This window comes from Harpia harpyja, chromosome 1 (genome assembly GCF_026419915.1).
Source record: "Harpia harpyja isolate bHarHar1 chromosome 1, bHarHar1 primary haplotype, whole genome shotgun sequence".
Lineage (NCBI taxonomy): Eukaryota > Metazoa > Chordata > Aves > Accipitriformes > Accipitridae > Harpia > Harpia harpyja.
In genome coordinates this window covers 80,175,697-80,200,311 of record NC_068940.1, presented here as the reverse complement: position 1 = coordinate 80,200,311, position 24,615 = coordinate 80,175,697, and the positions used below count along the sequence as shown (strand labels likewise).

At 40.5% G+C, this 24,615-nt stretch overlaps 1 protein-coding gene across 1 annotated transcript in view; it reads right to left on the bottom strand.

Moving 5' to 3' along the window:
- Positions 1-5,592: 5,592 nt before the first annotated feature.
- The window catches only part of ICA1 (islet cell autoantigen 1), a 76,071-nt gene continuing 57,048 nt past the window's right edge, over positions 5,593-24,615 (bottom strand). Inside the window, 6 exon segments of the mRNA XM_052801410.1 lie at positions 5,593-8,830; positions 10,608-10,703; positions 15,818-16,099; positions 19,985-20,041; positions 20,166-20,228; positions 23,892-23,941. Of these exon segments, the coding sequence (XP_052657370.1) occupies positions 8,709-8,830; positions 10,608-10,703; positions 15,818-16,099; positions 19,985-20,041; positions 20,166-20,228; positions 23,892-23,941 (670 nt within the window). The 3' untranslated portion in view covers positions 5,593-8,708.

Sequence of the window (24,615 nt, the reverse complement as noted above, 5' to 3'; positions counted from 1 at the left end):
GGTTCAAGGACCCCGGGGAACAGAGCCTGTGAATGTGAGGCTTCTTCCAGTTCTTTGAAGAAGGCCTCATCTACTCCCTTGTGATCAGGTGGTCTCGTAGCAGACACTCGTGGCAATGTCACCCATGTTGGTCTGCCCTCTAATGCTGACCCATGAGCTCTCAGCTGGGTCACCGCTCATCCCAAGGCATCCACGCCTTCCCATGTAAAGGGCAGCTTCCCCTCCTCACCGTCCTCTCCACTCCTGCCTGAAGAGCCCGCATCCAGCCATGGCAGCGCTCCAGTTGTGGAAGCTGTCCCCCCACAGCTGATCCCAGGGAGACGGTAGCCCTGCAACTGCATGCAGGCCTCAATTCCTCCTGTTTGCTCCCCAGCCCGCAGGCACTGGCCTACAGCCCTTTCGGGGAGCCACCCCCATCTCCCAGAAGCGCTAGGAGAGCTCCCCACAGCCCTGTTGTCTCCGCGCTTTGCTTATTTGGGCTCACCCGGGGTGAGGCCCTGTCTTGTCCTCTCCGAGGTCTATCTTGACCACATCACCCTGCACCCTTTGTTTGCCAAACCTGGACCACAACTTTGTCACTTGACCAGACAGGCCCCAGCAGCGTCTTCATCAGGTCCCTGATCCAAGTCCCCGGCAAGCTGCAAACCTCCCTAGACGACAGGTCGGGCTGGCAGCAGGGACTTGCCCGCTGCTGTCAGTTGCTGCCGCCTCCTCGTACTGCTGCACGGCCCAGGCTTGGCAGGCGCAGGGGCTTCGTGGGACATGGCTCCTGGGGCGCTAGCCCCCTTCTGTAGATGCAGATCTGCAGGTGGAGCAGGAGCTGTCTCCTGGTGCCAGAAAGTCACCAGCTCCCAGCCTTCGGCACCGTGGCCGTCTCCGTTTCCCAACCCAGTAAGTACAGGCTCTGCCTGCCCCTTCCGCGTGGGAGTCTCCTTTCCGCCGTCTCTGACAACTGGGAGAGGTTTACTCCTTCCTGTTGCAAATTAAGAGGATGAGGCCTGGTCTCCTGCAGCCTTTAGGACTTAAGGCAGGCAGCATCATGGTGGTGTTTCAGGCTCTGGCAGTAAGCTGGGGACAGGAACCACCAACCACAGTAAGACTGGCCCCAAGCTACTTGATGCTGTTGTGGGTCAGGCATTTTTTTTTTTTTTTTTTCCCTTATGCCCTGGTGCAGAAACTTAAGCACCTTGATAGAGATTTTGTCAATGCTGATGGTGTGTATATTGGATTAAGCCTTCCCTGCGGAAAGGCACTTGCTTCACTTTGACAGTCCTCCCTGCGGAAAGGAACTTGTTTTGGCGATGCTACACAACAGAAGGACTTATTTTGGGGCCATAAAAGCATTTTCCTGTATCTTAAAACACTTTCCTTTTTTTCACTTGGATAACAACCATCAGAGTAAACAACATTACGTACCTCAACCTCAATTAAGCCCTCTGCTAGATACTTCACATGTTTATGGGGAACAGAGAGGGAACCCAAACCACTTACAGGCAAGCTGTACTGTTCATTAAAAACCACCCCAGGACAGACAGTTCATTCTGCTCCCGCAGATCTCAAGTAGGAAAATTATGGATTTTTAGTGTTTTCCGATTGCATTTAATGTTTGCTAAACAGGATGGGCTGCTAAAATGGGTGGGGGCAAGAGAGGGGGCCTTGAAGCAGTGTCAGTGCAGCCTTTCTTCCTGGATGCCTCTGTTTGCTTTTTGATCTTGCTTCCCTTTATGCTTTGTTTTGGCAACATTCCCATGGCTTAAAATGTGAGCGGTGAGATGGACCTGCGCTCTCTGAGCTCAACTAATGAACGTGGCAAAGGCTGGTGAGGCCGAGAGCTCTCCTGCTTCCAAGGCAACCCAGATCACTTCTCTTAAAAATGAAAGCAAAAGCTGCAAAGTGCTCAGTGTGGGAGGGGAAGGGAGGGTTAAGTGTTGACAAAAGGAAGATTGTGTTCAATTAAGGCTTTTCAGAATTATTTCCCTAAATGAGGAGCAGTAACAGCTGTGTATACCTTGCAGGTAAGCTTGGCTGTGGTTTGGTGACGAGCAGAGGTGACCACAGGCCCTGTCCCAGGGCTCCGATAGCACTGCTGCTTGCTGCCGCCGCCGGCATCTCCCTGCTGTGCAGGCTCACGTGCCTCTGTGTGACCTCTGCTGCCTCAAACATTTTTTTTTTTTCCTTTCCTTTCTTTTTGGCCAATTTTTCAGCCAGATCAGAGCCGTTACAGGCTCTTCCTTCAGTTGGAAAAGGCCTGCTAGGACACCACGGGGCAGCGGCCCACATTTAGATGGGTTTGGGATGCTCAGGGACCCGAGCCCTGGGCAGGCTTCTGTGACTTAACAGCATAGGCTGCCATTTTGGGGGAAAAGCCTTAAATAGCTCACGTGCCTCTGGCTCGTTTGCAATCCTGGCTGCTCTCACCAAATGCAGGGACAACCTTGCAGAAAGGTCAGATGACCCCAGGACCCAGCTGAACCGTAGATCAGAAGAATTCCTCCAGGGCTTGCCTCATTCTTCAGAATCTCTGTTGTCTTCTAAAAATCCAATGAAACTATTACCCTGCCATGGTGAGGGTTGCTCTCTGTTGTCAGACTTTGGTGTTCTGAAGCTCTCATACTCAAGGTCAAGGCAGAGATGATCATGGAAGACCACACAGACTGCCTAAACAGTCCAGAGGACTAACAGGTCTAACAGCAGGTCTAACAGCAAAGCAGTGACTTCAGTGGCCCATGATTATATTTTCTGTATTTTATGTATCAAGGGTTTATTCTGAGGATTGCACTTGGAATAATAGTAGGAGTTTGGTTTTTTTGTTGTTGGATCCTGCTCCTGTTACACTCAGCATGCTTGTTTCCTGCAGCCAGCTGTTATCCGCCCACCTAGATGGAGACAGGGTGGATGATTTAATTGTGTAGCACTTTTAAAATTTTGTTTTCCTTTCCCCAGCCTGTTGATGAAGCAAGTATATGGCTTCCAGCACCTGTCCCGGGGCCTTTCCTACTGCTATAATAGCTGTGGAAGTCCAAAATAAAAGAAACACCCTACAGAGCAAGTTTCTGGGCTAGATGAAAGACTGTTGTTTGAAGAGAAGACTGGCTGTAACTTTAACAGCTTAGGTAGGTCTGCAGTCACTTCTAAAATCCCTTATCTACTTTCTTTTCTCCTTTTTTTTTTTTTTTTTTTTGGTATTCATTACCCCATAAAGATTCCAACAGCAACCAGTGTAAATAGCTGGCAGGTAGAATAAGACAGACCTTCACCTCCAAGCTACAGCATGCTTCTCTTTTTTTAATTTAAATTTTGTAATTTTTTGAAAGCAGCCAAAACTTCACACCCTTCCACTACGGATTAATTGCAAGGTTGGGCACATCAAGCTTTCGGTATGGTAGAACGGAGTTAAAAGTTGATGCAGTTGATGGGAGGTGTACACTGCTCCCTGACAAATGGCAGCCTTCTCACTTCATTATAGACTCACAGAATGGTTTGGGTCGGAAGGGACACTTGAAGGTCTTCTATTCCAACCTCCCCTGCCATGGACATCTTTCACTAGATCAGGTTGTTCAACGCCTCATCCAACCTGAGCTTGAACACTTCCAATGATGGGGCATCTGCAACTTCCCTGGGCAACCAGTTCCAGCATCTCGCCACCCTCATCATAAAAAGTTTCTTCCTTATATCCAACCTAAACCCCACCCTATTTCAGTTCAAAACTGTTGCCCCTTGTCCTCAGGCCCTGGTAAAAAGTGTCTCTCAGTCTGTTTTATAAGCCCCCTTTACATATTGAAAACCCCCAGTAAGGTCTCCCCAGAGCCTTCTCTTCTCCAGGCTGAACAACCCCAACTCTCTCAGCCTGTCTTCACAGAAGAGGTGCTCCAGCTCTCTGACCGTTCTCGTGGCCCTTCTCTGGACCTGCTCCAGCAGGTTTCACATGGTGGGCTCCTGTGCAGGCAAATACCTTCTGTTACTTAAAGGGAAGATTATCTGGTTTCTAATTAGTCAATGAGGGGAAAAGTCAATTTTATGCTTAGGAGAGTACTGTTAATGAACACCTGGGTAATGGTCTGATTGACTGCAAAGCCAGCCTGCCTTGGAGCTGGAGGCTAGATGGATTACCCAAAGCCAAACTTGCTGAACCTGCAGGGCCTGTTTGGCCATGGTACCCTTGTTTACTGTCACAGGAGAGTCTCTGTGTCTGTGCATGGCATCGGGCTTACGCGCTCTGCAGCATCACAGCCGGGCTCTGCGCGCTGAGCACGTGCCGAGTGAGGATGGCAGCCCCAACAGTGGGAAGCAGCTCGTTTGTACCTAGTTTGCCAACGCGGTGCTAGACTGTCTCAGTGTTTCTGCTTCTTAGCTGAGGCAAACCCTCTGCTGCTCCGCTGTTGGCAAGCCTAGTTGTTGCTCTGCTTCCTGCCTTCCCATATGGTGGCTTGTTTAAAAATAAGACATTTACAAGGAGCAGAAGTTGTAAAAGTAGGCTAACCAGAGGGGGATTTACAGCAAACACTAGATGAGAGAGTGTGCCGGGGTTGCAGTGAGGGCTGATCTTCAGGTTACTTACACACCTGTAGTGTTAAAAAAACCTAGAAATACATGGGGTCCCTGGCTGGCCATGGAAGTCCAACTCCTGCAACTAGTCCTCGCTGATGGGATGAGCAAGAGTGGCCTCAGGCTGCCTAGCCTGCAGCATGGCAGGGCGTCCCTATGCTGCCCAGCTCATCCTTGCTGGCCTGCCCGAGAGCCTCCCTGTCAGGGAGGAGAAAGCAGATGGGTGCCGGACCAAGTGGGTGGAAGCAGTAACTGCATGCTGGGCAGAAGAGGAAGAGAGCTTGGAAAAGCGAGGAGGGACCCGACGCTGGCAGCTGCAAATTTACCATGTCAATGTCTTGCTGCTACTCTGAGTAATCGTCTTAGGGAACTGCACTGAGAGAAGACAGGACCTTCCAGTTCTTCTTCCTTTGCCCTGGGGCTATTTCACCCCACATACTCTCAGCAGCAAGCATGGACAGTACAACCACCATTCATTCCTCAGTGGTGCTCATCCAGTATCCCTTGGCACCTGCAGTGGGATGTGATGGAAAATGGCAAATGGTAGTGATAGAGGCCCCAGGAAAATGCAGCATGATGCACAACACCTGGGTCAACCTCTTGAGCTCAGATCCTGGAGCTGTCATGGCTTGTAGGCCTGCTGCTATTCCTACTTGGAGTAAAGCTGCTGCTGCTTCTCCACTCGCAGTCACCTTGTTGCTTGGGTGGTCCTGTTTTTTCTAGCATGTGCAGCCCCTAACACTTGAAGGGCACCCATTTTAAAAAGGGTGTTGGGGGAAGGCAGGTGGCTGCTTGTGGCCAAGTGGTCCTGCTTCAAGTACCTCAGTGTCATGCCCATGCAATGTTGGATGTGGAAACAGCAGAAGGGAACAAGGTAAGTCATATTCTACTATGTTGGAAGTAAATTCTGATCACTTAAGGCAGCCAGAAAAGCTACTTGAAAATGTTACTTAGTTTTTTGTACAAGCTGTTCAGTTCCCAAGGCGCACACTCCAATTCCCCTGAAGCAGCTGTTCTTAGATTTGTAGAAACCTCAACTCACCAAAATCAGTTACATCAACTTTAATAAAAACTTCCAGATAAAGACAGTTAATCAATTACCACTGTTTTCATCTGCCATAGGGTTCTGCAGCTGTTTTTATTTTAAAAGAATCCACTACTCAACCAGAATATGCAACTGGAATGAAGCATATTAAATCAAGATGAACGTTATGTGTGTAGAACAATCCATCTGTAATTTTACCAGGATGATGAACTACCCTGTTGTCCCAACTACTGCTGAGCCTGTACACACATCACAGAAAATCCTCTCACGATGGCATTGGGGCTTGGAGCTACTCTGCAGCCAGGCTGCTGAGAAACACATGCTATACACTTCATTAGTAGTAGGGAAGCATTGTTTGTAACTAACTCTGTAATTAAGATTTTTGCCTGAAAAATGCCTATTTGCAGGGTGTTAGCTTTCTTGCTCTAGTTTTCAGCTTCAATAAATGTTTTTGACAATAATGCACTGTACGTAGGGATTTCAGTTGCTTTTCTTTAAGCAAAATTAATTCTATTTTAAATACTTTTGGCTCTTTTTTTCATTTGAAAGTGTAAAAAAATTGCATAGGCTAAGGACTAAGAATTCAAAGCTAATGTTAATTTCAAAAATTACGTATTACAAGAAATTAATGCATAATATGAACTAATTGATAGTGTAGTTGGGGGGCGGGGAACCCTGCAGCCATGGTATTTCTTGTGTAAAAGCGATGATCATTCAGCTGGTTTTCTACCTAAAAACATGATGAGGATTCAGAACATCTTTAGCTGAACTTGTGCAATGCCCTTAATTGTGCCAATCAAGACAGGAGACTTTTCTTTTTTTAAACTTAGAAGTCTAGAATCTGTGACCTAAAAAGCAAACAAACACAAGCATTTTTCTGATTCTTGAAGAACAGTTAATTAGCTGTTTTGAAGTCACTATGGCCTCCTCTTTGCTTTTATCCTAATTGCTTTAGCTACTAAAAATGCTAAAGTGATTGTCCATGAATGTTCTAGCAACTATCAAGACAAACAAACATAATCCATAGCAAGGTTAGCAACCACAGAATTGCTTAAAAGTTGCAAGAATCTGTTTAATGATTTCAGTGGTAACCTCGCTGGGCTGAAAAGCAGCCTGTGTATCCCTTGAGCTCCTAACATTTTTGGCATTGCAGATAATTACAGTTTGACATGAAGAGGATTTGGGGCAAACATCCTGTGTTATGAGTGCAAACGAGCACTCATAAGTGTAAGTAAATGCACCCCAGCGTAAACCTTAGGTATTTCCCAGTTAATCCACTTTGTAGATGCCTTATTTACTGCCAGAGACTGCAGCCCAAAGTCAGGAGATCATGCTCCCCGCTAATGCTCAACAAAGTTATACATCCCAGAAAAGACAGCTTATTGAGCAAGGAGCAGCTGGTACCAAACAGTAGGAAATACTGTGGAAGGAATCAAGTTTTATCTTTAGAGACAGTTAGGCATCCACCTCAGCTTCCATGTCTTAATTACCAACCTCGGTGCTAGGGACCTGGATGGGCTGGGTACTGCACAAAGAGAAGACCAGGCCATACAAAAAATGTGAAAATATGCTGCTAAACATCTGAAGAACTTCTCGGGCAAAAACTGAAGTACCTTGAGACTTCCAGGCTATGGGGTGGGCTTTTGAATGCTACAGTTTTGGACAGAGGTATTTACTTAAAACTTGCTGAGGATTCAGTCAGATGAACTCCAGTCAGTCCAACCCCCCCCAATTACTGATAGCATGTAGCTTTTTAGCTAGGAGGTATCAAACACACATTAATGCTGCTCAGTGCAGCCATCAAATTATGTTCTGCTCCATTCAAGAAGCAGCAGGTCAGCTTGGTTAACTTCTATGTTTATATAGTTACTGTCATGTTTCCAATGCAAGTACTTAGTTATCTAATAGACCATGAGGCAAGGATTAACTGAGTGTACAGTTAACTGGTAGTGAAAAACTTAACCAACGTAAAAGGAAAATTAACTGAACTAAAAAAGGCCAAATACAATAAATTGCAAAGTAGGTCTTATACAATACATAGAGCAAATATGCAGAATTTATGATCTTAAGCGGCTGCTGACACATCCTTTTTACCTTTCTTTGCTGTAAAAGGAGAGTGGGGAGGCAAAGGGACACTGAGTGAGTTCAAATTTTCTTACTGTCCTACTGGATTACTATTCAGAAACAGCATGAGGCAATGATATTAATTATTAGGTACTGTCTAAAAAGTGGTCATATGTTTTATCTTCAAATGCTTGTTATGTACCAATTCAACAGCACACCAGCATTCCAGTGGGAATAAAAGGTCTTTTTTGTCAAAATCATTTTATTAAGGAGTTAATGTCACAACAAGCTCAAAATAACACATGCTTCAGAAATAAACTGGATGAAAAATACTCCGAAAAGAAATACGAATGTTTTGAAAGCATGGGAAAGCATCAGTTGCAAGGAACTTCTGCAAAGAGGTGCATATTCTGTTGGTGCAATGGAGAAAAAACCTCAGAAAAGAAGCCTGCTGGGCATGACTTCTGTTTATGTAGTGCAGTTTGTCTAGTAAGTTAAATCAGAAAGGAAGGGCACTATTTCCATGGCTGCACAGACCCAAATGTATTTCTTCAATAATTAGCCCCAGCACAGGTTTTTCACTGAGAGTACTAACAAAACAAATTTAATTGACATCTTAATGTAGCAGTAATATATAGATTATATACATGATAGATGTTTGACTCATGCACCCTCCTCAGTTACATGATTTTTTTTTATTTACTCAAGAAACATTATAAAAAAATAGGTTTGCAATTTGTATTTCACCCCAGCGTTAGCTCCGCATCACCTCAGGCAAAGACAGTGTTTCAGCAGATAATCTAATTTGGCAAGAAATCTGCCCTAATTTTTAACCTCATTTTTGTAAATCCACGTAGAAAATAAATGTGAACTCTTTATACAAAACAAGAGCAAATAACTGTACCTAAATAAAAGGGGATTCATTCCCTTTAGTTTTATTATCATGGCACATACTTTATAGTTTCACAACAGTATACTAATTTTCATTTAGTTTTTTTAAACCTCAAAATAGTGTTGATGAATGGAAGAATATGAGTTACCATAGGCAGCTGACTCATGCATTAAGCAATTCATGTTCTTTATCAGTTTTCCCAACAGCATCAGGATTGGATAATGGGTCAAGGTCTGCAAAGAGACTGAACCAGGCAGTCAAGTCCTTAGGATTCTTTGTAGGTTCTGGGAAAAAAAAAAAAGAAAAGTACAGAGTTGTCAACTATTTTAAAGCAAAACTGACTGAATGTTTGACTGAGGTCAAACAAATGCCATGCTATTGTTTAATTTATTACTAAGAGCACTTCTGACAAGGAAATCAGAATGAGTGATGGCATTTTAAAACACTACCTTTAACAGAATATGGAACTTTAGTAAGAATTAATGTTTTACATCTCTCTGCCTGTGTATTTTATATGGCTCCTGCCATGATAAGTACAGGAACACTTCAATTAAAAATAGAAACAATCTCATTCTGTCTAGCTTTGTTTCATGAAAGGTATTTTATTTGTGTGTGCACCTGCATGACTGAAAAAAGTAAAAGGAAAGTGAAGGCAAATTTTACTTTCAACCTTTCTTACCGGACTAAATTCCTTCGCCTAAATCCATTCATGTGACTGTTCTGTCCCCACTGTATATGACCACACAAGGTCATTACCCATCTGGAATGAAGTTTTAATGGGAAGGTATTGGCTGGAGTGAGAGGGGGTACATCTGATAGCCAGTCCCAAGTACAGCTTCTAGTATTAGGGTGTATTTTTTGATGCATATAAAAAAATGTGAACCAGGAATATGTTCCAACAGCAGCTGGACTATTGGATCCAGGTGTCTATATTGACATAAAGATTTCACAGAGGTCTCCTACCTTCCCTTATTCCAACAAGGCAGATGTTCAGATTAAAGCAGTGACAACTTTGGCTGCTATAAAAAAGGTACATCACCACTTGCTTTATTTTTTTGTGACCCTATGCTTAACATGTATTACAGTGATAGTGAAATAAGACATGCTTTTCCACTCAGAGATACAACATCGCATGAAAGCATTCTTTGTGACACAAGGAATTTACGGACAAAATAGGCTCCACCTGGCATGACTTTAATCTTGGTGTCTGCAAGGCTGGAGTATCTGCCACTTTCATAAACACACATTTCAAAGTAGCTGAAGGCTGTTCCATTTTCTGGTGAAGGTACTGTGGCTGTGGTATCACACTCGTTTCCAAATCAGTTTCAAAACCACCTTAACCCTCTTTTTTTCTGCTGAGCTGAAAAATATCAGTCTTTTAATCCTGGGAGGCAGGGGAAAGAATACATGTTGCTCCTTTCTTCTGCACTGAACATCTTTCACATAGCTTCTGATTGAATGCGAATGCACAGAATAGGCTACAAACTGGCAATAAGGATTCAACATATTTCTGGTTCACTTATCCAGAAAACCCTAGTCAAAATCAGTGGGGCTTTGTCTCAGTAGATGGCAGGACTATGCACTCTTGGCTCAGTTGCAAGAAGTGAATTAAGTTTCAAACAGATGATTACTGATATGATGTATGTTATCAACAAAATTTGCAAGTAGGGCTCTTGTGCCTTATCAGTAGCCCATATTTTAGCCACAGTGTCCTCCTAGAGCTTCAAAACAGTTTAGCTTAGACAAAGTGCATGCAGATGCTATTCTGTGTGACTCAAAATTAAAGTAGTAAAAGAAACTGTAGTTTCAGCTCCCTCATTATATAGTAAATTACTCTTTTGATATACTACTAGTACTGAAGGCTACCAAAAAAATACACATACATCATACACATAATCAACACTGAAACAGAGTAATTCATTAGTGAGCACAAGATTCTTGACATGCAACTACTACAAAAATAGGTTTTATTATGATAGAGTAACTGACAAGACTGGAAAGATACAAGAGTCACAGCTAAAAAGGAAAAGCAAAGTAACTGAAAAAATACACGACTATCACCTTTCACTGGTGTCTTGTTAGCATTCACATTCAGGCTGTTTGGTTTCTGTTCTGGCTGTGGTATAGATGGTGGGCTCACACTGTTAGCTGCCCATCCTAAAAATTCAATAATACAGCAGCATTAGCATGAAGAATTACCATGGAGCAGAATATTATGTTTATGGCTGTTCATATCTTTCCTCATACACAAGAAATCAGCAGTCAGATGCTGCAGACAAGCAACATTTTTAAGAAGAGAGTATCTGTGGATCAGTTTCATCATCTCCAGATTCAGGCAACTCAAGCCTTTAACCTGGCTAAAAAAGATCCCTTCTTGTTTCTTTTATCCAATCACAGTTAATACTTGCTTACAAAAAGGCCAGTAGAGTAATCAAGTCAAGCATAGCTGTAGGGAGAAGAATATCACTTACATTTGGGTGAAGATATCACACATACTAAACATTTTTTCCACCTTTCTTTACTTTTACAGTTCCAAAGACTTTCGTTACATCAACTATTCCAAAAACCCCGTATTCAGTGACCATAGATTTTTTTAGTTAATTTTGAAATGAAATTATTAATTCTGAAAAAAATAATTTCTTGCAAAACACTTTGAAGAATTAAATCCAAGATGCACTACTTCAAGATGCACTACTAAGTTAACATTAGGTTTTAATGGAGTATTTTTTTGTTCTTCATTTGGAAGGATCTTCTCAGCAGAGAAGAGAGTAACTATGCAGGAAGAGGTGAAACTGAGTATTCACAGTTTTTTGTTCCTACATGCATATTCCACAGCCACAAAAGAGTAATGATAAATACAGTTAATGAGGCCAGATGAGCTAGGCTGGCAAAATGAACTAGGGGTGGTGTACCCTGGAAACACATTAGGAAAAAATGGAGCATTTTTGTCCCTGGCTTAAGATATTTAAATTCTTATGCTTTATCACATTTAGAGGACTGGAGGTCATATTTCTGATTTCAATATCTCCTTTAAGTGTGGCCTGATCAATTATCCATCTATCTCAGGGATCTAGCATATCTAATTCTGCAGTATCACAAACAGGATAGTCACCTGTGCACACAGTTAGCATTTTCTTATTCAGTCTCTTTTTTCTACAAGTTCACGCTCTCACATCCTTTTCTACTCTTTGTCCTTCCTCCCCTTACTTTCTCCTCTTTTGAGACCCCTGTCAGATACTGGTACCCAGTGTCCTGACAGTTACGGTAACAGCCACGTAAGTCACACAAACCCTTCCTTTCTCCAGTAGATTATTCTCATCACTCTCTGATCTTACCTTGACTATAAAAGGTCTGATGCCCAAGCTGTGTTATTAAAAAGAGGCAAGAAGAGTGCTTCTATAAAAATCACACGAATTAGGAAGGAAATTTAAAGCTACAAACATCCTCCGTGTCTCTAAGGAAACAAACCGAAAACTGCTTCTAAATCTGGATGCAGAGGGCTCACATATATTTGTTCTAGGCAAAGGTGATAAAAGGCTTATGAGCTAGCCTGTGCCCCCCGAAAATGAGATTTTAGAGTTTAATCTTTCAAATAAGCACATTTGAATCATAAATAATGAAAAGTATGGCATTAACACTTCAGAGTGACATACTTTTCCAGGCATTTTCTCTGCTTGTGTTACAAAACAGGAGAATGGCAGAGGACATTACACACAACTACAGAAAACTGTAATGCTTTCATTTGTTTGGAGATGTATTGCAAGAAAGTGTTTTAATACGTCAATGGATAGCAATGGATAAATTGAGTGGCTTAAGCGAATAGGGCCAAATCCTAATTTCGTAGAAATGAATGGGAGTGCTGCCCGGAAACTTTCTGTGCAAGTCCCGCTCACTTCAGTGAGATCAGGAGTTGGCTCCCCGAGACCTCACTGACGTTCGTTTACACTGATGTGACTGGCAGACCACAGAGCGAAACACCGCAGACCAGTTAACTCCTTTGGAGCCCTCCTTTTGAGTCCCTGGACTAAGGCCTGGTAAGTAGCACGTCCCTGAGAGATGCTGTGGTCTGGTTCTCTGTTCGTTGGAACGCAGGAAGCTCAAGCACCACTTAGGAAACAAAAAGAACCTAACAACGGCAACAAAAACATCCAACCAAAAATGTTCCAGAAACTGTGTGATGTTTTTGTAATGAACTTGTCCGTCTACGAAGGCGCTGGGAAAGACTGACAAAGAATTTTTATTAAATACTTTCATGAATTATGTTTTTAGTGTCCACTCACAGCGAACTACAGAGAACAACTTTGCCTTTCAAAAACAAACTGCAGGCTATCAATTTGAAAGCAGTTGTCAGCCCTAAGCCTGTTCTGGTTTGCCTGTTCACAGGATGGCTTTGTTACGTGACTAGACAAAAGATTATTGCCAAGACAGCAAGGAAACCAAAGAGCTTACTTTTCAGCTAGCATCTTCACAAACGTTACCACAATTAAATTTAGAAATGGAAATGGTAAGCTGCACATTTTCTTACCAACTAGAATACATGCACATGTAGGGAAGAGGAGCCCTTAGTGGTATGAGTAAGTAAATGAGGCCATAAACATCACGAAAGAGAAAGCCAATGCTCTCTCTGAAAAAGTAGAAAGGCTACCAAACTACAAAGCTGTATCTAGAGGAGAATCTAAAAGATTTGTTGGGAGCATGCTTTGTTTCTAATATATATATATATACACACACACACACATTTATATGTATTTTAAACCAGCACCTGGTAGTCCCACAGCAATTCAAAGTCCCATTGTGCTAGATCCTGCCTATAAATACAGCCAGAGAAAACTCCGAGCTGGGAATTCCTGACCGTAACAGTTTATAACCTGCATAGCATTGTGCCTGTTTTACAGATTAAGATCTGAGGCAGAGAGAAAACAAAGCCCCAAAGATTTATGAGCGTGCTTAACGTAAAGTAAGTAAGTAATCCCACTGAAGTTAATAGAAAAGTTAATGTGCTTAAAGTTAAGCATGTGAGTTTTAAGAATCTTTATGGTCTTAAGGCCAAATTCACACAGGAAGTATGCAACATGGAGGCTCCAGTGTAGCACCTCACACTGAATAATTATTAAGCAATCGTACTAATTAGGGGAAAAAAAAAGCATAGGAGATGTATCACAAGTCTTCAGTAAAAATACGCATAATTCATATATTCTAATATTTCCAACTTGTATGTTTAGATATATTTATACTGCAGTTAGTATTTTGTTAAACACCTCCCCCCCTCTGTTCCCAAATGTATTGATAAGGTCAGATTATGAAAGAAGTGCTGTGAAGTGAAATGAAATGGAGCTTAAGATTAAAGCTGAGATTTCACAAGATATAAAATGGACAAGATTTTACCTTCTGTTAAAAAATAAGAAACAAAAAACTTAAAAATAGTCTATGAAAGTTAGTTTAAACAATGCATTTTACTTGGCAACTAGAGTCAGCTGGGAACATGCTCATTATCAGATGCAATCATTCAGCTAATTAGCTCTGACTTTTCAAATGCCAGTAGATCAATTACCATGATCTTCTGCCAAACCCTTGGAAATCCATTTGAAAACAACAACATATTTTATTCTTCCAATACAGATTTATTCTTTTTCTTATTAAAAAAGATTTTGGGATACCACATTGACTGGAATGGATTTACCATTTCTAGTGTTCATTGAATGCAACACACCCGAGTTCTGACTTTGAAGTGCTAACAGCACAGCCAATGTCAGTGTCTTGTGCAAATGAGAGCAATAACAACAGCCTCAGAAAGGATACCCAGCCCTGTTTGCCATTTACACGTCAAAAATATTTTTCCTTCAAAAACATGTTTACATTTAAAAATATGTAAAAACTCTGGGGGAAAAAAAAAAAAAATCAATCCCATAGTAGTTCTACTGCTATTTTCAGTAATTTGCTTAAAATCTGTTTATGTCTCTGTATCAAGAAAGGCGTTTTTCATTGTTACTTTTTCCCCTTTCAATAGATACCGTGTCTGCTTCTTGTCAAAAACTGTTTAATTTGACAATGCAATGACTAAACCTCATGATTTTTTTAGCTCAAATTTTATGAGGTCAAATCCTACACTCTTCCAGTCCCCTCTTCACTCTATCAATCATACTCATATATGCATGTACCTTATCATAAAAATACAACTAAAACTGCATCATTACAAATGTCACTCCCCTGGTTTCCATCTAAGCGTTGAAGTCAGTGAACCCAAATATCTTGCTTTAGGGGTGGTGATGATAACTATTAATTATAAGGTAAATTCGACTTTCTTATTCTTGCCAAAACATCACAGGTCATTTTACATCATGTATGATTGTACCAGCTGCATGGGTTCCACGAAGTAGTCTTCAGGATGGAGTCAGTCTGCTAGTCTTTCCTACATCACTCTTCCCCAAATGAGATTTAAATGACTTGGGACAGAGCCCAAAAAGGCAAGGTCCTCCTCCAGCTTGCAAAGCCCTAGGAGAAATCTAGCCAGACTGTGTGGAAGACAAAGGTAGCTGCTGTTCGCTGGGTATCACCAGCCTGCCTTTCTCCCTCTCTTCCTCAAGGCCAAAGCAGCAGCAGGAAAGCTCTGCCCTAGTTCCCCTCTTTCCTCTCCTCTCCCCCCCACCAGCAGCTTGGAAAACCCAAGAAAATGAATTGCATAGAAGAAAGGGGAGAGAAAGAGTTGCATCAGTAGATAACCAGCCTAGAAGAAGAATCCACCTGTATCGTTGCTAGGATGAGACAACCCATTCTACCTTACCCATATCCCTACACGCAACAGTATGGGATACTTTGAAAAAAATAGAAAACAAATGAATGCAATTGATTTTCACTAAGTTGTTTAGCAATAGTATTCCCAGACAAAAGACAGTAATCATTTTTGGTTCTTTGGCCACTTAACAGACAGCAGTTGTGATTTAAACAGTAAAACCCACTCAAACAGATTTTCTGTTACAGAAAAAAAAAAAAATCTCAAAGGCCTACAGAACATTTCAGGAAGCTCAATGAAAACATTCAAAACAGTAATTTTGACTTCAGGTTTTAGCGTACTTCATTCACAAACACTGAATGAGCAGGGCTAGAAAAACAAATATGCTACTCACATGTTTTTCTCCAGGCCACACTCTGCTTTAACTTCAGGGTTTCTGCAGCTATGGCACAACACAAGCTGTCACCACGCTTCTACATAGCAGAAAACCATACTCTAAAACCTAAACCCAAAACACTAACAGAACAAGATAAGCTCTCACCATGTAAAGATGACTGCAAGTCATTCATGTTTTGGTCTAACAGCTGTGAGGGCAAGTAGCCTGATGGTGTTGGTGCCACAGATGATGAAGTATTCTCCACATCTCTAGCTGAAGAGTTCATGGTGAGATCAGCAAGTGCAACCTGTCCAAAAACTGCTGTCCACTCTTTGCTGAATTCCCCTTCGTCCAGGGAAGAAGCGTTGAGGATCTCATTCAGTAATACCATGTCATCCTTATCACCAGGTTCTGACTCCAAGGACCTCACAAACTGATCCTTCGAAGCTGTCTCAGAACAAGAGAGTCAAGAGAAATAATTTTTTTGACAAACAAAGAAAAGAAGGAACCTTTTAAAAATATCCAATCTAGGTTTTGTATGTTAAGTGAGATGGAGTATTTTTGTGTGAGTATTTGTTGTTTTCTCTTTTAGACCCAATTCTCTGGGACATCTGGGCTTGTAGCTTATGCAACAAATAATTCCTTGATTATCTTAGATAACCTCACTGCTGTTAAGACTCATTTCTCTTTAAAAACAATACTATGAATATGCTTAAAACTCTATTAAACTCCACACCAAAATCATTACATAGCCTAATATTTAAAACATTGGAGAAGACTACTTCTATGTTGCTTTTTGAAGCATTATATAAAACTGTCAAAAAAAAAAAAGGATTGGTATCAATTGAAAATAAGTAAGAGTTGGGTATTATTCTAGAATTTTGTGAGAACATACTTCAGATCACCTTTATGACCTTCTGACCAATGCTTGAATTATTGGGGTATTTCCCCATGAGAACAGTTTACACAGAGTGAGATTTCTACACTGTTCAATGCTGTAGTAACTTTTTTTTCCTCTCTTAGGCTGCTGAGAAATAACTGGGGCCACTTTCCTTCTGATTCCCCTTGCTAGTTTTACTAGCACTAGAACTGCAGCTGAAGAAGCTCTTAGATCACTTGAGCCATTACTCCTTAAAAACAGTTTTCTTCCTATTTTAGAAATGTTAAATAGTTATATAAAATACATGAAATTTGTAACCAGGATCGTAATCCTTTTCTCTAGCTTACAAAATATTTGGGAAGTGAAAGAACTATCAAGGAACCCCAAGTGTTATTTTACGTGGAAACATTTAGAGCTCCGCTGTGGAAGTATGCAGAGGACAAAAATGGTGGTTAACAACGTTGATAATGTTATGTTACTGAAAGCCAGATCAGTTTATCTTAATTATGCTTGTTTCAAACTTGTGGTAAGGCACAGAAGCAACTTTAGTTTTCCAAAGTTCCGGTAGATCAGCTGAGCTCTCCAAGTTGCATACAACTTGCAGAGATATTTTTAACCGTTTTGGGTTGGGATAAAAGATTGATAATAGCAAAGTGCTTGCAACAGGCCATTTTATTTAAATGCAACAGCCTTCTCAGGAAAGTTCCCTTTTAATAGCTGTAATAAGTTATAATGAAATGGCTGAAGTTGAGTCAGAGGAGAAAAAAAAAAGCACAAAACTGTGTTTTAAAATAGGCTGATGAGTCAGCATACACACCCACGTACTTAAGAAACAAATAAACCGACACATAATATAAGTTTTTTATTCATTACTGAAGTCAGCTCTGAGATTCAGCTCTTTTCTAATTCACATTTTTATATACCTCTGTACTCCCTGACAGGGCCCCGAAATTAGATATAGAAACATTACAAACATGTCAATTCTCCTGACGTTCCCACTAGACTCTAACTAAAATACCATAGAAAACAATTTGTTCTCATGAATTTTCAGGCTGCTTTCCCATCTTCAGATAAACAGCAAAGAATGTTAATGTTGCCCAAGCACCTACAATTCCCCCAAGCTATTCAGCAGGTGAGGCAGAGGGGTAAATCCTTCCATAGGGGAAACACACCTGCTATTTCAAAGGCACTTAAGAACTCTGATCTCTATGGGGCATCGCCACCTCAAAGCTGCTTTCAGGAGGCCCTTCATGAACTTGGAAGGCTTGCAGGGTGAGATGCAAAGGGAGCATCATTAGTAACAGATCTGCTAAGACATACCGTCAACACTGTACCTAACCACAAATGACCTATAATGGAACAGCAGCTTTGCAGCGACACAGCTCAAAGCAAAGCTCTGCTTCATCTGGGTATCCCATTGCTGTAGTCCGATTTTTACCGGGGGAGAAAGTACAACACATAGCTTTACATCTGAAGAGCAGTTAGATCTTGCTGTAGTGCATACGACCACCAGATATCAGGAGTGACACATTTCTTGTCTCAGCAGTTTTTCTGATCTTACTGCGGGGACAATGAATCCCAGGGCAGAGGAGGATAGGGTGGTGCTTATGCTCAGGCTACCTCAAGTAAGCAGCAGTAAGTTCTACTCTTGTTTTCAATAAAGGTTATCTTGAAACCAGTCTTGCTTATTGAGATATTACTCATGTGGTATCTCTGCTAGATTACTAGAATGATACGGACTTTCTCACCTCACCCGTAAATCTTCTATTACTTCTTTTCCTGTTTCTGTTTTCACTGCCCATTTTCACAGTCAAAATCCTTTTTTTGTCTGCACATGCTGCCCCAACCTTATAAATGTCCATGGAAAAAAAACCCCAAACTCCCAAAAAACCACTGAAAAACCAATGTTACTATATTCTTTTTTGTACTTGTTTGAACAAGCCTCTAGCAATGGCCATATTCCTTTGCAAACATGCCTCGTTTTGCTGGTATTTAAAAAAAATAAATGGGAAGAGAAACTAAAAATATTTACAACCATACATGATTGGAAACACAGGATAAAGCCCTCCTTCTGAAACACACACGAAAGGGTACCTCTAACTATACTGCTTCACTTAAAATAACACAATATTCACTAGCCTAAAGCTAGCTAGTGTGTAAAATTAGGGTAAATAGCTGATATTGTAACATTAACATAAGCACTATTATCTGATGTAGCTGCCCCATAACTGTTTTTGGATTGATTTAACTATTTGACTAAAAAAACCCATAGCCTTCTAACTGACATAGCTAAACTTGTATGACCAGTAATTGTATGTATTATCTGTATCTCCACTGTGAAGGTCCAACAAGCAATGGAACTGAGTAAGGGGAAAACCAGAAGAAAAAATGCCACTATCAGACATGCACTGACCTTTTTTATTAACCACAGAAAAGAAGTCATCACTACCTTATCTATCCACAGATTAGGGCTGCTTCTACACAGGCAGCTGAGGAACTTTCCCTGTTTCTGCCTTCATGGGTAACTTCCCCACAGTGCAAGAGACTGCCTGTGGCAAACCCAAAGTCGAGGTGTTTGCAAATGCTCTCTTCCTTACCTACCATGAAGGCAGTGCCTTAAATACCCCAAATGACACTCTCAGTCTGACTGTCTAAACCGCACAAAGGGATTTTTTTCTCTGTTTCTTTACTTGCTTTTTGAGTTGCCAGAGTTGTTTTTGTTGTTGAAGTTTTTTTTACTCATTCTTCTGAGGTATATGAGTGAAAAATCAAATGAGAAATTATAGGCAATACTCTTACTGCATATGAAAACTCAATATAAAACTTTTAGTCAGATCTTTCATATGTTACATGGTAAAACAGTACCCTTTGGAAAAAAACAGCACATCCCCTTGAGCTGCCATGGATCTTACAAAAGTGTAAGGTTAGGAGTAGAGCCTGGAATGAAAGATTGCTTTCTCATGTGTGTATGAGAACAGCACAGCAGATTTAATTAACTATCTGGCTGAAAGAAGTCACCAGTTCTTATATGGTTTTAAGAGGACTAAATAATTTCTGTCTGATATGTACATTTCTAATATAAAATCTTGCAGTTACTAGTGTATTGCCAAGGCTTGTGATACAACAACTTAGAGAACCAAACAGAAAAGTTTGTGAAACATTATAGGAGGGGTGTGGTTTATAGTGGAACCTACTTCAGTGCGGCAAATACTATATAGTCTGGTCCTTGAATCACCTCTTACAAGGCGTTTTATCCCCAGTAAGGTTTGCTTCATATTACAATGTCAGGAATAGTTCCTCTGCATGTATATGAAGTTGAGTTTCCTTTAACGCTGTTTAAATACTGCAGCTGAATAATTTCATTCATCCTTTCAGATTATGAAAACAATTAAGATCTAAGATTAAAATTATAATTGGTGCCTGTAATTGAAAAGGAGATGAAACAGACATACACAAATGTTTCATACCATTTTCTTCAGGTTGCAGGTCTAACAAGTCATCTATGGCACCTAAAAGCAAAAAAGAAAAAAAAAAAAAAAAGAAAAACAAAAAGAAAAGCCACAAAGGAAGATATGCAGTACACTGACAATCAGTATGTATACATCTAAAGGTAGTTTTCTTAAGTCTCTTCACCTGAGTTCTGCTTGTGGTTACAATTTCCTTGTAATGTGGATATGATATCCTTGCCATCGTCAGCTGTAATCAAGAGCCATAAACATGTCAAATTGTACCTGGCAGAAGACCATGCTTATAAACAATGTCACCATAAGATCAACATGCAATGGTTGTTGGTATTCATGTTTAAAAGGAACCTGGTCACTATGGATGAAAGACCAAAGATATAAGCATTTCTAAGAAGTTAGGCAAATTTCTGAATAATAACCTGGGGGGGATCTTCCTTTGAATCTCCACCTGCCACACTAGCCCATCTCCAGTCTGAGTGCACCCAAGTGAGTCAACTGCAAGAATCAGACAGGTCTCTGCTGTCCTCCAGAAGCAGACACACTTCTTTTAGAAGCTTGTACTTACACAGACTAGGAAAGAGCACAGAAGTGCCAAAACCTCATCACTCCCTAAATCGCCTTCCTTGACAATACGTTCTTCCTCATGACACCAACTCTGGGAATGAGGAGAAGGAATCTTCCCCCAGAGCACCCCAGGTCAGGATATAAGTAACAGCACCTCTTGTCCTGCAGGAAAATAAATGGGCTAACACCAATAGGAGGGAAAATGTATAGCTCAGGGTTATAGGCTATCAGAGGTGAAAAAACACCACCGCACCCCAACTGTAAATACCTTAAGTTCTGAGCAAGTTTCTTAGATTAGACATGGAGTCAAAACAATCATCTAAATTCTGTCTATCGGTGAAGAGAAAGACACCTCCTTCAGGTGATTAATTCCATTTAAGATATGTAGCAAAACAGGAGGGATGAGTTACCTGCTGAACATGCCTTTCTCTCCCCATTAACTGTTGAGGAAATCTAGCTTCTAGACAACTAAGGCTGTAGCTCTAAAGGCAAGTGAAAGGGTCGGTCACAGTATTGCCAGAACTGGAAGGCAGATCTGCTGGAAGCCTCAAACTTGAGGCTGGAAAGGAGAAATAAAATTCTCTATAGGGGAATAAAAATTGAATGCCAAACCCTTTCAAGAGAAACTTCAAGGTGTGTTCAGAACTAAATGAAACAGAATGGCCTGCTCTTTGAATCATATTGTTTTAACAAGGCTTTACTAGGACAATGACAGAAATGTGCTTCCAGCACTAGGATCAGCTGGTCATTTAAGGACCCATGATCACATCTGATTACACTCTATATAGATATACATAGGAGAGGCACAAACACACATGGACAAACTTACATGATCCTTCCATAAAATGACAGTGCACAAAGCTAAGGGGAAAAACCCAACCCTAAACTGACTGGCAGAGGGGAAAAAAAATAGAAATCAGAAAGAGGAGTTCGTGAAAGGTGGGATACGGATGGCTACAGTTCTGTGATGAAAAAAGTACAGCTGTTGCTGAAAGCTTGCCTTAGTTCAGGGGTAAACATGATGGAGCCAATCTTAAAAACATCCATAGTATATTAAGGGAAAATGGAGAGCAAGCGATAAAAAATTGAAAGTTATGAAGTAGAAGCAGTTGACAAGGAAAACTAAGAAGAAACACAGCTCCATCACTAGTAGCACTACATCTGTATTACTTTAGTATGTACAGATTACTTTAAGAAAAAAAAAAAAAAATCTTAGCAATGGCACAGACCAACTAGTGTATGGAGATGGAAAAATGGTAGCAGAGCAGGCAGAAGTATTCCAAAATACTTCAATTCCTTTTAGGGGCAATAGAGAAAGAGACAGAACAAGGTAATTATATTATGGACAACGGTGAAATATTTTACAGCCCATAACTAACTGAGATTCTAGAAAACATCTGCTAAGAAAATATGAAAGATTTTGTACCCAAGAATATTAAAATATCTTGCCAAAGAGATATCTGATCTAATTAATTGCAAAACGGGTGAAACCTCAAAACACTGGAAAAGTCCTAATACTGTATCATTATTACACCCCACCCCACCCAACCCCCCCCAACCCCAACAATAATTAACAGGGTGACTTAAGCAATTGTAGGTAACTATGGGCTGGTTGCTCACCATTACTCCTAGGCAAAACATTATCTGAATCCCATATGGGATTCAGCAAAAGAATACGAGCATAATAAATGCTCCTATAATAAAAGGTGTTTTTATGGAAAGCAGACCTAGTTAAAAAAACCCAACTAATTTCATTCTTTGATAAAACTATGAGCTTTCTTTGGTAAAGATATTTGTTTAGAAACAACTTGACTTTGCACTGCATAGCCTTCCAGCTAAAAAGTTAGCACTGCATAATATCTATAATGAACATATTGAATGGATTAGAAACATGACAACTAACAGATGTCAAAAACCAGTTGTTAGGAGAAATAATTGCAAAGTAGAAGTGTTTCTAGTTTAGATCTGCAGGGTTTAAGTGTTATATCCATCGCTATTCAATGGCTTTAGCAGTCATCTGGAAGTAAACACAAAATCACTCTTGAAAAAAACATGCAAACAACTAACAGACTATTAGAGGTGGTCATTCACACCAGTCATTCAGTTTCTGTAGTCAGAGCTGGGAGAATTTAATACCACTAAGTTGTAAGTTATATCTATAGGAATAAGGAATATAAGTCATGCTGCAGAAAGGAAGAATGAGTCCTGGAAAGCTGTGACCAAAAGGAACCGAGTCTTGATAAACAACAAATTCAAATACGAGCTTCTAGCTTGATGTTGCAGCAAAAAGAGATATCCTTGGATATAGAAACAGGAATGTGATTTTACCTTCTAGAAACACGACAGGAGAGACCAACAGCAGAAATGTCCTGTCCAGTTATATATTTCACATTTTAAAAGTGATGTTGTAAAGCAGAATGGAAACAAAAACTTAAAGAATAAAGGAGTAGAGAAGATGTCTTCAAGACATCAATATGGTTAGCCTATCAAAATGAAGATTTGAGAGGAGTCTTGATTTTAATGTAGTACCTTTTAAGTATCTTCATGGAGGATAAAACACCACATATTAAAATGATTCTCCATTAATTTAGTAGAAAAAGATGTATTATAAGCCATGGCATTATTTAGGCTGGAAGGAACTCTGGGGGTCATCTTGTCCAAGCCCCTTGTCAGAGTAGTCAGCTATGAAGTTAGATCAGATTCCACAGGGACGTGTCCTGTCAAGTCTTGAAGATCTCCAGAGATGAAGATTCCACAGCCCCTCCAGGCACTTTTCAACAGCACTTCACCACCCTCACCACAAAGACTTTTTTCCTAGCATGTAATCAGAATTCCCCTTCCTGTTGCTTTTGTCCATTGCCTCCCATTTTTTCACTGTGCACCTCCAGTTAGAGCCTGGCTGTGTCACTGGGTAATAACCCATCAGGTCACTGGCAGCAGCTGAATATAACTTTGCCTAGCTTTTGGACAGAAGTTCCACTGAATTCATCAAGTTTTTAAGAGCACATGTTTAATCACTGGAACAAACTAGCAAGCTAAGTGGCATACTTCCCTTATCTCAACGCCTACTAATTTGTAGATCCTTTCCTTGAAGACATGCCCAATGTAACAATTACGCTTTGGAAGACAACCTATTTGACCTATCTGAGAGTAACTGAGTGAAATGCAGTGGGATATAACATGCAAGAGATTAGTTTTAACATCTCCTGGCCTTAAGTTTTATGCATTTGTAGGGATTTGCTGGGTGAAGCTGAACATACAGGAAATAAACAAAAATGAAAAAATATGTATTACAGCACTTACGAAGTTATGATAACATGAAATAAAATACCTGAATAGTTTGATTCCTTGGTATGGCTCTCCTCATCTAATGAAATCAACCTTAATTTGAAAGAATAAGAAAAAAATTGAGAAAATAATTTTCAGGCTATAGAATAATAATACATTTTTCTCTTTTTGGTCACATCATTACAGAATCATCTTAATAAACAGTAATTCAGATAGACTCTTGCATTTGCTGTATATGCTGGTCTGTTATTAACTTTTATTGTTTCATTGGCGTAAGTCCATTGAAAACCAAAATTAGATTGAAGGCCATCTATCAAAACCTACCACCCTTCCATTTTTAGTCTAACTAAATCTCTGTAATGAAAAGTACAGTGTATTCTCCTTTTCGAGATTTGGTCTTTCATAACTATCATGAAGGAGGTACAACTGTTCCAAAAAAAAAAAAAAACAACCAACCCCCAAAACCCCAAACCCCCCAAAACCCCAAACAAAAAAAACCAATCAAAAAAACCCCAACCACTTTGCACTTCTCTTTTTAACAGCAACTAATTAAAAATCAACAGTCAGGTGAGTTTTGTCCCATGTCAGCACATTTCTAAAAAAACAGATCAGCAGTGTTGATGAAAAAGCTTTTGACAGAAGAAAAAGCTGTGGTTTACATGCAATTCTTATACAAAGGTAATCTCTTCAATGAAGAATATATACTTTCTAACTGCTATTAATTTGTGTAAGGGCATTCAACCAGTGGGGAATGAAGCAGCCACAAG